This window comes from Falco punctatus (genome assembly GCF_963210335.1).
Source record: "Falco punctatus genome assembly, chromosome: 1".
Lineage (NCBI taxonomy): Eukaryota > Metazoa > Chordata > Aves > Falconiformes > Falconidae > Falco > Falco punctatus.
In genome coordinates, this window is record NC_137580.1 from 111,303,007 (window position 1) to 111,314,517 (window position 11,511).

Consider the following 11,511-nt stretch of genomic DNA (forward strand, 5'->3'; position numbering starts at 1 on the left):
TCTGTGACTAATTACTAGACCCCTCTTTCTCCACAGAAATGTTTGCATCATTATTTTTAATTCTTAGTGGGCCATAAGTTACTTTTCCACAATGTGTACTGAAGATAACTATATAGCTGACCTGAGTTTGAATAATTTTATTCAGTTCATTTGACAGCTTTCTAGAATGACTCAATTTATTCATTAAATTCAATTTTATTATAACTTTCAAATACTTTGTTCAATATTTAAAATTATATCTTGCTGAATTACTCCCTCCTGGAAGAATTAGTAATTTGGAGTAAGACTCCTCTGTTCCTTTTCATAATACAGCATCGTTCTGCTGAATGACAGGTAAGAGTTGGTATGTATCAACCAGGTTCTTTGTAATTCATAAATAAAAAATATTTACGTGGCATGATTTCCATTATGATAAATCATGTCACGCTGAAAGAAAGTGCCATAAGGCTCAGTGACATAACTCAAAACGGTGTCAGTTTTTGTGAAGTTTCTGCAGCAGGATGGGACAAAAATCTGGAAAATGACGTAAAAATGCTGATGTCACTCTCAGAAAGACTTCTCCACATGGGACAGGAATGTTCTTTTATACATACTGGAGAAAATGTAATGGATTATAGAGAGCAAATTCCAACCTGACCTTGACAAGCTCAACATTGTAGTATCTCTTATCATTAGCAAAAGTCGTGTGTTTATCGAATTGCCACATAGCAGCGACCACATGACATTTGCTGAAACCTCTGACAAATTTATTTCTTATACACTTGTGAATATCTGACCTGCCTTTTTGCTCTGCTCATTTCCCTGATCCTGTCAGGAGCGTTTCAAACTTACAAGTTACCTAAATCATTTCCCTCTTTTTAAAATCTAAGCTGTCGTGGAGAAATTCCTTCATCCCACTCCCGGTGGTGAAATTTACAGTCCATCTCTCACCCTTGCTCTCACAGAAGGACGTTTGTCTCCCTCAAGCTGGAAATCACGCTTCATGAGACATTCCTTTGCCTCCAGTTTTGGAAGGACAAGTTATAAGACACTGTAGATGTGAAATCTGTGCCTAAAGAAGCAATTTTGAACCTTTAAAGCAATTGTAACTCCCTTTGTGCTCAGTACTGTCTGAGTTGGACTAATGCACACCACTATCCAAAATTTACCCTGATTAAAGCCACACTGCATCACTGCATCATGCGTCTCTGCTAGTCAGCACAAAGGTTATGGAAATTTCGTATGTCTTTAGTTTTAGACCCCTCTGTCGGTCAAAACCAAAGTGTCTTCTGAAGCCCTTGTATTTATGAGGTAATACATGAGTTAAATGCCTTTTCCTAACACCATTTTTCTCTCAATTACAGAATTATAAGAGATCATGGACTAATCAACCTCAGAAAATTTCAAAGTGAGTATCAGGTGTAACTGCTTAACTTTAAAGTAGCCTCTGCTCGGGAAGCAAAACTTCACATGTTCTCTGTCTCCAGTGCACCAGTGTGGTTTCTTCATACTGGACCATATTCAGATGGTCTGAATTCCAGCAGATTTCCTGCCCCGACTGTTTCCAACCGGCTGGCTCTAACTACTCCCAGCTCTGTTTTAGTCATTGTCTCAGAATTGCTTTTCAGAAGCATTTTGGGCTCCACTGAGGAGGGAGAGGGGTGACGGTGAAATCTAGGCTTTCTAAGTGCATCTCACTATCCTAAGTGCACTTCACTATTCTATCATCCTTTATGCTTTTAGAATTTTAAGGGGTGTGTAATTTTGTTGCTTTTTACTCAGCAATTTGTAGTTGTGACGCCGAAATGGCCAAGAAGTGTACCAGATCTGGATCTCTGGGCAGTTCACAGGGGCTGGGTAGTCACTTCACGTTCCACTGAATTTATTTTCTTCTCCCAGTAGGAGTGATAAAAGTGTGTTGCTTTTTCCCCCCTCTAGTTTTGGAAAGGCGATATCCAAAGGAGGTTCAAGACCTTTATGAAACAATGCGACGGTTTGCACGAATTCTTGGACCGGTAGAGCATGATAAGTTCATTGAAAGCCATGCATGTAAGTACCTTGAAGATTTTAGCATGTTTCTTCTTCAATAGGCTTAATGAGCGGTTGCATCATCTACAATCTTTCCTAAATATATACCACTCCTGGAGGGCAGGAGGTTATTTGTCTCCTCCTCCCCCATCTACCTACCTCAGAAAAACAAATACATTTGTGGTTTGATACATTATATAGGCAGCAAGTGTTTTTTTCCACTAACTTAGTCTGAGTTCTTTGTTTGATTTCACAGTTGACTGAACATTCTGGTCATGTGTTAGAAGTAATATTTTCTTATCAAAAGACCACTATTCATTTACTGGGACTCTGTATCAGTGAGAGAACAAAATCCCTAGAATTTATGTCTGTATTGAGAAACCAGGAGCTGGCAGCAAATTGTGAGTTCTTTGAAAGATACACGTTAAACCATTATGTGTGTACATAATTATATAGTACTGAGGTCATTATGTCCCTTACCTTAAAGGGAGAGGCATTGTTCCATCACCGAATCATCTTGAGTCTTTATGCATAATCATAGCATGCATTTAGGCAAATTCCAGTACGAGTCATTACATCCTGCTTAATTCTGTGACTTAAACGGGGAGAATTGTTGCTCATTAGAAGGAACAAAGCACTTAAACAGTTGTGACTGTATTTGCAGGACACTGTGTGTGAAATACCAAAAGTATGACCCAGCAAAATCATGAGTCCCACATGTGAGTGCTAGCCCTGGAACCCAGTTTTGTTGTTGTAGTGACAGCGAAGTCCTCAAGTTAACCTGATAGCCAAGTACACGAATTATACAGATCTCCCAAGTAGTATGAGTAAACAAATTCGAGACAAGCAAACTTGCTCACTGTAAAAGTAAGCAATGCCTGGAAGCCAGCTGATAAAAGCTATAGGCAGTGAATATCTCTGAGCAAAAGGAACACAGGTATTTAATCTTACTGACTCCCGGAAAAGAGTTGTCTGCAAGGAAAAGTTTTGGAAGGTCCAGTTATGAAAATCACAGTTCAAAGACAATATTAGATGCTCTGAGGAGCCTGGATTAAGTAGTTTTTCAAAACTACTGAAATGCATTCCAGAAATCCTACATTATGGTTATTTGCCTTGTCCAGGATACAGCAAAGGAACTGTCAAAGCATGAAGATAAAATAACTTTTCTGAGCACACAAATGCTAGAAACCAGCTTAAATCTGTGATGGAGGAGTGTTAGGACACGGTGAGTTTGAGATCTGATACAGACTTGTGCAGAGAGGTTAACCCTGTCTGTGGTTCTGTGTACTTCATAGCCGAACCGTGTAGACAAGTGAGAAACAGCAATGTTACACCACAGCTGACTGCCACCCCCACTGACCCACATTTGTTTTTTGGATTTCCCTTCTGCTTACTCTTGGGGTAAAACAGTGGAATTTGAGCTGCGAAGGGAAATAAAGCGACTACAGGAATACAGAGCAGCAGGAATCACCAATTTCTGTAGTAAGTACCTGATGCATTATTCAGCCCATTCCCATTCATCAAGGTGTGGAAGGATGATTTTACAACATTTAGGATGTGTTGAATAAAAAGACACTTACTTTTGAAATACGTTTGCTAGCTCTTCAACTGAGCAAGTCTTTAGCAATAATGCTTCAGTCCAGCTGTGCTTTTTTAAAGCTACTTTGAGCCATCAGCTTGGAGAACGTGCTGTCTAGCAGAGCTCTGCTTTAGCCACCACTTCGCAGCCGATTCAGAAAAAAAAACGTCATGGCACAGTGGTCTCCAGTGCTTTATCTCTGGACACTTTCACTGGCTGTCAACAAGCGTGATATCTGGAGAGAGGCCTAAGACCTCTACATAAATGAAATGGCCTGGTTTATCCCAGACTTGGATCATGGAAGCCTTTTTTTGTTTGTTTTTGGCCTGAAATTAATAGCGGGAGGGGTGCAGGGTGGAATCTAATACCTTCTGATGCCAAGTAGTTGTCATGAGGGAGAATAGCTGAGTCTGGTCCAGAGCTAGAGCACAGTTTCTCACTGATTTCCTAAAGCAGAAAACCCAACAGTCTGAAAATGTTGACCAAGGCAGCTGGCAAGAACGTGGTGTCTGTTTGCCGTAGGTGCCAGAACATACGATCACCTTAAGAAGACAAGAGAGGAGGAGCGCCTGAAGCGCACTATGCTTTCTGAGGTCCTGCAGTACATCCAGGACAGCAGCGCCTGCCAGCAGTGGCTCAGTCGACAAGCTGATATGTACGGTTACAGTAAGGCTGGGAGTTTTACACACCTGTGCTTTAGTCAGCTGCATCAAACACATTTTGCTGTGTGACAACAAACACGTTCCCAGTTTATTGCAGTAGGAACAGTCCACAGAATTCAGCGGGGCGAGAAACTGCAGATAAGAGCAGTGGTGCTTGTTGCACTGCAGACAAGGAGTGACTAGTAAGGGCTCAAAGCCTCGCTTGTCTGTATTTTTATATTTCAGGAACTTAACTGCTGTTAATAAAGTCATGGAGGGAAATGAGGTCTTTATGGATATTAATGAAGGCACAGATGACACTTTAAATGTTTCAGATGATTTTAGATGTAGCAGCATTATTAATGTGTAGTCACCCTGCATAAGCACTTTGATTTAGGGAGCAAGCTGCAATGCAAAGGAAATGCATCCTGTAAGCCACATGGTCGGAGAAGATGATCTGTAATTTCCCCAGTCAGTCTCCACTGAATTTTTTATTGTCCTACCCACCCCCTCCCTTTGTTTTTGGGTTGGTTTTTTTTCTTTTCTTAAAACAGGTACCAGGCATGGTCTTCAATCTGGGAGTGCTAAATATTTAGAAATCCTGTTGACTTCAGATCAGCGCCTGGGTTATGCAAGTTGAATTCTATAATTATTGGAGTTGGGGAAGAAGTAGTTTCAGGGCCAATATATGCAGTTATTCTTTAAAAAATCATGAAGGCAATTTGAAAATTTCCTTTCTTTTCAGTGATTCCGGCCTGACTCCCACAGTACCAGTTCCTTCAAATTCAGGTAACTGTTAGATGACGATCTGTGATAAAAAGCCAGCCATACATAAGTAATATTGTTCTGACAGCCTGCTGGAGAGTGGCTCTTTTGCTTGAGTGCTAAAGCATCAGTCCTTAAGCCTCATAGTTAAGCACTGCTTAAGTCAACATTACCTCAATCTGCAGCTCATTCCACGTGCAAATCCTGTAGGAGTTTTTGATGAATTTCTAGATTTTTCTGACTACAGGTAGAAAACCTATTCTAAAGCTACATTAACAAGGCAGGAAAGAATTTTCACATGAGAACAACATTTTATCTTTAAAAGATCAAGCTAATCCAGGTTTTTAGTGAAGCTGTATAGCACATGCCATATGACCCTGACAGAAAGCAGATTTGGGAGGGCAGAACACCAAAAAACAGTTGCTGAGGAACAGGCCATGGGTGCACCAAGCACCCCAGAGTGACGGAATGAGATGGCACGGGTTGCCTATGCAACTTCAGTTTTTCTTTCCTATGAATATGCTTCTATGTTCTTTAATTCTGTAACCGCAGACTGTGGCTTTCTGTTGCCAAGAGGAACCCTAGTTCTTTCAGTGCTCTGTGAGGACAGATTCAGGGGTCAGTCAGAGCCCTTGTGGACAAGACTTCTATGAAATCCCATCTCATTTGTTGAGGCCACAGGGTGATGTGCAATGAATGAGACTACGATAAAGTTTTACTATAAGGCTGTTAAATGTTGCCAGGGAAAACTGGCTTCTAGCTCTCTCTCTCTGCGTCCAGTTTTTATGTGGATGCTAATAAACAGCTTGAACCAAACTTCTCAGAGGTGGACAGCAAGTCTATATGTTCTTCCTCATTTCTGCCAGGTACCTTGGGAATTTGGGTCAGAATACCAAGCAATTAGTCATTGCAGCAAGCACTATGTTTTAAACATACTTGGTGATCACTGAGATCTGGTATTTTGGAGACAAAATAGCATTGTGTATCTCAGGCCAGGCATCCAGAGCCCATGGAATGGGGACAGTACACCCCCCACCACCACCTGAAGGGCTAGTGTAAAGAATGAAAATAATTTTTTGTGAAGTATTCAGTGGCCCATGAAGGAGAAGAGCCCAAGAGAACATGAAATGTTTTGCCTATGGAACTCAGACAGCATGCATTGTTTACAACCAGTATCACATGTTGAACAAAACCCAAACAAAATACCATATAGTTGCTAATTAAGCAAACATCTTGCATATTGAATAAGGCAAGAATACTGTGGAAAAACTGCCACGTGTCTATATAATTAAAGGCTGCATCATACTGAATATACAAGAGGGCAAATTAATGTTGCTTAACTTCACTTCTAGATTTTGAGATCTTGACTTTGCAGCCTTAATATGTTTTCTTCAATATAATTTGTGTAATTTCCTAGGTTTGTAAAAGAGTAAAACCGTATTCTATCATGTCTCATCATAGCAAGCTCATTCCAGGCCATAGAAAGAGGAAGCAGTGGTTCAAAATAACTTCTGCACCTATCAGAGACTCACTGCTCCGGCTTCTTTCTAGCCCTTCAGTGCTCTCTCTGGTCAGGCTCCCCTCACCCAGCCAGGCTCCCATCTGTTCCCTACAGATGCATGGGAGAAAAAAAGAGAGACTCCCCAGTCCCAGAGGTGGGGACCCAGGCAGGGCAGGGTCTGGAGCAGCAGCCAGCACAGTCCTTGGGAAAATGGAGCTGCAGCTTTCCCAAGATCTCATCACTTTGCCAAATTTGGGAAGTTTGCCCTGGGATAGAGAGACCTATGTCTAACGGGGCTAAATATGCAACCTGCAGCATGGGGGCAACTTTCTATAAATGTAAATTAATAGCCCTAGCTTTGTTCTGAGCTCTGGAAATTAAAACAGAAATGCTATTAGGAAAAAAAAAACAACAACCAAACCTGCAAGTGGAAAGCCCGTGTGAAAGTTTAAGCTCCACCAGTTAAAGTTCAGCAAAGTTATAAACAACAGTGAAAGTGAGAACTATCAGACTACCTTGTGATAGATTTTTCTTTCAATATGGTTTATCATAACAGACAAAAATACATCCACAAACTGCATTTGCTTTACGATATTTGCATTGTACTTAAAGGCCTTTAAAGAAAACTCTGCTTCATGAAGTTGTCAGTAACGCCGGAGAAATTTTCTGCCAATCACATGAATAGATCTCAGCATCTTTGTAAGATGCTGGTTTCACACCCATTGGGAGCTGGCCCTGTGTGCTGTGCACACCCTCCGCAGGCACTGCCCGCCCTAACCCCAGCCAGAGCAGCCTGTGCAGCCAGAGGTGCAGCCCAGCCAGCCGCAGCCCCTGCCTATTTGACAGAAAACTTGCTTTCCAGTTCCTCCTGCAAGCCATCTTAGCAGTGCAAGAGGCCTCATGCGAGTATTCGCAGTGCTATGTCAGCTACAAAACCGTACCTTTTATCAAATCACTGAAGGTTTTACGCTGAGCCCTAAATAACCCATGTCTATAAACACTCAGATCATACTGGCTTAACATCACGGGGATGTAATTGCCTCTGTGATAACACAGCTAAGGAACCGCCACCGCCGCACTGCTCAGAGGTCCTCAGTGTTTTCCCTTCATGTCTCTGCAGGTAGACGGAGCGCCCCACCACTGAACCTCACGGGGCTCCCGGGCACTGAGAAACTCAACGAGAAGGAGAAGGAGGTGAGGAAGGGAACAGAATGGAAAGATAGTCTGTATACAGCTTTCTCTGCACAGTGCAGGGGTGCTCACACCATCTGTCTCAGGTGCTGTGAATGTCACCTCAGTTATACGCCCTGACTGCTCTTTCCTGCTCATAAAAATCATTCAGGTTTTCCAGTTGGCTTCTTAATTTCAGTTACCGTACTATACGCACAGCACAGCTGCTGCACATTAGCTTATTTAGCAGAGAAAGGTGGAGAGCACCAGGGTGTTATTATGTGCTATTAGAACATCCAGAGTATGACATCCTCTCTGCCTCTGTTGTGAGGCCGAGGCGAGCAGGAGGGTTATTTTTTCTTAATGAACATTCTTAATGAATTTTTCTTGGTTTTGAAACCGGCAGAGGATTTCATCAAGGGCTTCACCGGACAGATCACTGAAACTGAATAGCGGAGTGCTTTCATTAGAGGTATCTCACAGCCAAACCTCAACCAGTTATCACTGGTTTTTCACTGTAATGCTAACGTGACCCACGGAGGTGGTAACAGTGTATTGTTCTTTTCATGTGTTTTTTTTCCCTTTTTGTGCTTTACAGTGCATATACCAAGCTGTTTGTATGCGCATGTGCAAAGGATGGAATCTGGCTTTCTTTAAGCCATGGGTTCTTAGGGTGAGCTCAGCCTGGCGCTGAGATGTGCGGTCCCGTATGGGGTGCACCTGTATGGTCACCTAAAGCAATCGGTGGCACAGGGAAGGTAACACAGTGCAGACAGAAACGGGGCTGCAGCCCCCAGAGAGGCAAACAGCGAGCAAGGGGCCTGCCCTGTGTTTGTAGCTCAGTTTCTTCTGCATCCCAGTGCAGGCTTGCCCTCTACTTCAGTGAAAGGCAACACTGGAAAACTAATGAAATAAAAGATTTTTGGGTTGTTTTTTTTAAATAATCTGTTCTTAGATTGTCCAGAAGGCAGATGTCAGTGTATGTGAATTGCAGATGTATTTCAGACTTTTCCCTCTGCGTAAAAGCTGTTTCCCCTTCACTGGAGATGGCAGCATTGAAAATCAGATCACAGATTCGCCATGGAACATGGCATTTCTGGCTCCACTCAGCATATAAATAATTGCGACTAGGACATTAGTGTATATGGGGAATCTGATTTCCTCGCCAGCTGAGACATAAAGTCTGAGTTCCTCCGAATTCTGCAATTTCCTATCAATGAGGAACAATTATTAAGCATTTCCTTATTAAAAGGAGGAGACAGCCAGTACGTCCATTGGGAGCGGTACAGCGCGCCATCTAGAAGGCGGCTGGTATTTGGGAGCTAACTGGGAGCATCGCAACCCACCAGCAGCGCATAGGGGCATGTGAAAGCGATTCCTTTTACCAAACTTCCAAACGTGTAATGCCCTCCCCCCGCACGGTTTCCATCCTAGGCTTGGGGCGGGAAGGGGGGGGGGGGGGCGGCGTTGTGTGCATCTGCTTTTGTAGAAAGGTATTAAAGACTTAGTCTGCAGGGGATTAATAGACAGCTGCCCTCCCTGGCTCTCGTCCAGCACGCTGAATTGCTGGTTGCAAGTCTCTTTGGCATGTGTACTTCCCGTGGTTTGTAAAGAACAACGCCCACACAGGACACACTCATAGTTACACTCCTGTGAGCCCAGAGCTTGCTTTCATCCTCCTAGTTTATTTTTTAAGTCAGGAATGTTTTTGAATGCAGCAGCCAGCAGGCTCCTCCCCTCCCTACCTGTGGATCGAAACAGCTCATAATGCAATTACTGTATGCCTCCCCCATACAAAAAAAAAAAAGAACCCACACATTTAAAACGTTTTCAGGGAAATATTCACAATGTTACTAACTTCCCCAACAGGCATCATGGAATGAAAGAGCATGACAAGTGTTACTGTTTATTAACTTCACCTTTTGTTTTCCAGCTCTGTCAGATGGTGAGGTTGGTCCCTGGAGCCTATTTAGAGTACAAAGCTGCTTTAGTGAACGAGTGTAACAAACAAGGAGGCCTGAGACTGGCGCAGGCGAGAGCACTCATCAAGATCGATGTGAACAAAACCAGGAAAATCTATGATTTCCTTATCAGAGAAGGGTACATCACGAAAGCCTGAGGACAGACATCATTGCTTTGGCTGGAGCAGGCAGATGTGGAGAAGCTTTGAAGTCACTTTGACAGCGCTGAAAGATTTTAACAGCGTTGAATGAAGGACATTTCCTTTTGTTTAAAATCTTTTGGGGCTTTTTTTTTTTTTTTTTGTAAAAACAAGTAGGGAGCTTTGTTGAATTGTATGAATACTGACATTTCTTTGTCTGGTTTCCTTTTGACTCTGCTGTTTAACACTGCTGTTGTCAGAATTATGCTGCCACGTAGCACTGGAAAGAATCATATGCCATATAAGCTAATCTTTAAATGTGAATGGGCATTCATTTCTAACACCTCTTGTAACTAAAAAGAGAATCACGGTACTTTTATGCTGACAGCGACACAGAATACAGGCAGAAGAGCAGCACATAATAAGAGTCACCGTTTGACTTTGTGTGAGTACAGGGGTATGGAAACACAGTCCCCTCCCTTCTTGTACTCCTTCCTAAAAGTGTCAGCTTTCAAAGGAGATAGCACACGCCTGAGGATACAAAAATAGAGCTTGCAGTGGTCCAGTCTTTTTAACTTAATTGTGATAAAGGATGGGAAAGGACATTGCAGGGAAGCTCCTCAACAGTTGTTACTTTTATGTGATATTAGCACATACCACAGCATGAGAGCACTGTACAAACCAATCAGCTTCATCTGCTCACCACCTGATTTGTGATTGTCAAGTTATATATAATCCCTCAGCTTAGATCTGGGTTGGAAAGGCTGGATGTTGGAAAGGCTGGATGCTACAACCGGAGCTGCCTTTCGCAACGTAAATCAAAAGACGCTCAGGACCCCGACATTCTCTCGCAGAAGGTAACGGGGGAAGAGCAGCATGAACCGCCCAGAGCGCGTGCCCAGCCCTCCTCTTGGTGGGACCTTATCCCCTCGGCTCACCGCGAGAGCGATGACATGCCCAGCTGACCAACAATGCGATGACGAGGTACAGCAAGTTACTCCACACACACACACCCTGTCACATCAAATGATCCATGGTACGACTTCAGCGCCAAACGTTTGTATTTGAAAATACAAGTGGATGCTGAAGACGGTTCTTTTCAGATGCAGCTTGGCGTGGTTCACTAGGCAGTGAAGTCTTTATCTGGCAGCTCCATTGCCGACCTGCAACACTCAAATGACATCCCGCGATTAACCGAACAGCCAAAGCAGTGGGATGCTGGGTGCGCTCACATTTGGGATCTTGTGTAGAAAAGCCTAACTGAGCTACAACGATACTGATACCTATTTCAGGTGTTCAGGTTTGAGGTTTGGGGTTTTTTTCCCCCCCAGGTGTAATTATCCTGTGTACCTGAGGTGCTACTGAATGTGAAGTATTTTGGTTTGTAATAAAATCAAAATGACTTGAAACAATCTTAACATCTGCGTTCCTGGACTCCGAGTGAGACTGTAAAGGTCACGCAGCTGCCTGTATCTATATCCATCAGCTTCTCACCATGAGAGAGAAGAGATAAATGCACAACGGTGGCTGTATGGATGTGACCACTAGATTACCCGGAAAATACAACTATTTAAAGAAAAGCAGCAGTAATAAACTACTGTGGAAGATTAAAGTCTGTAGGAATTTGAATCTGTATAGTCTGGGAATGCCAAGCGAAGGGACAGAGCTAGCTGTAAATCCTTGGGAATGTTTTTCCCAGGTGTCTTTTAACATTAAACAAACAGCCAAGTTACCTTTCCTCTCGCCC

At 42.9% G+C, this 11,511-nt stretch overlaps 1 protein-coding gene across 1 annotated transcript in view; it reads left to right on the forward strand.

Moving 5' to 3' along the window:
* Nucleotides 1-11,182, forward strand: part of TADA2A (transcriptional adaptor 2A) — a 32,675-nt gene extending 21,493 nt beyond the window's left edge. The window contains exons 10-16 of the mRNA XM_080404898.1: nt 1,344-1,387; nt 1,918-2,028; nt 3,418-3,489; nt 4,109-4,241; nt 4,973-5,016; nt 7,614-7,687; nt 9,597-11,182. Of these exons, the coding sequence (XP_080261024.1) occupies nt 1,344-1,387; nt 1,918-2,028; nt 3,418-3,489; nt 4,109-4,241; nt 4,973-5,016; nt 7,614-7,687; nt 9,597-9,782 (664 nt within the window). The 3' untranslated portion in view covers nt 9,783-11,182. The remainder of the gene's footprint in view (nt 1-1,343; nt 1,388-1,917; nt 2,029-3,417; nt 3,490-4,108; nt 4,242-4,972; nt 5,017-7,613; nt 7,688-9,596) is intronic.
* Nucleotides 11,183-11,511: the final 329 nt, after the last annotated feature.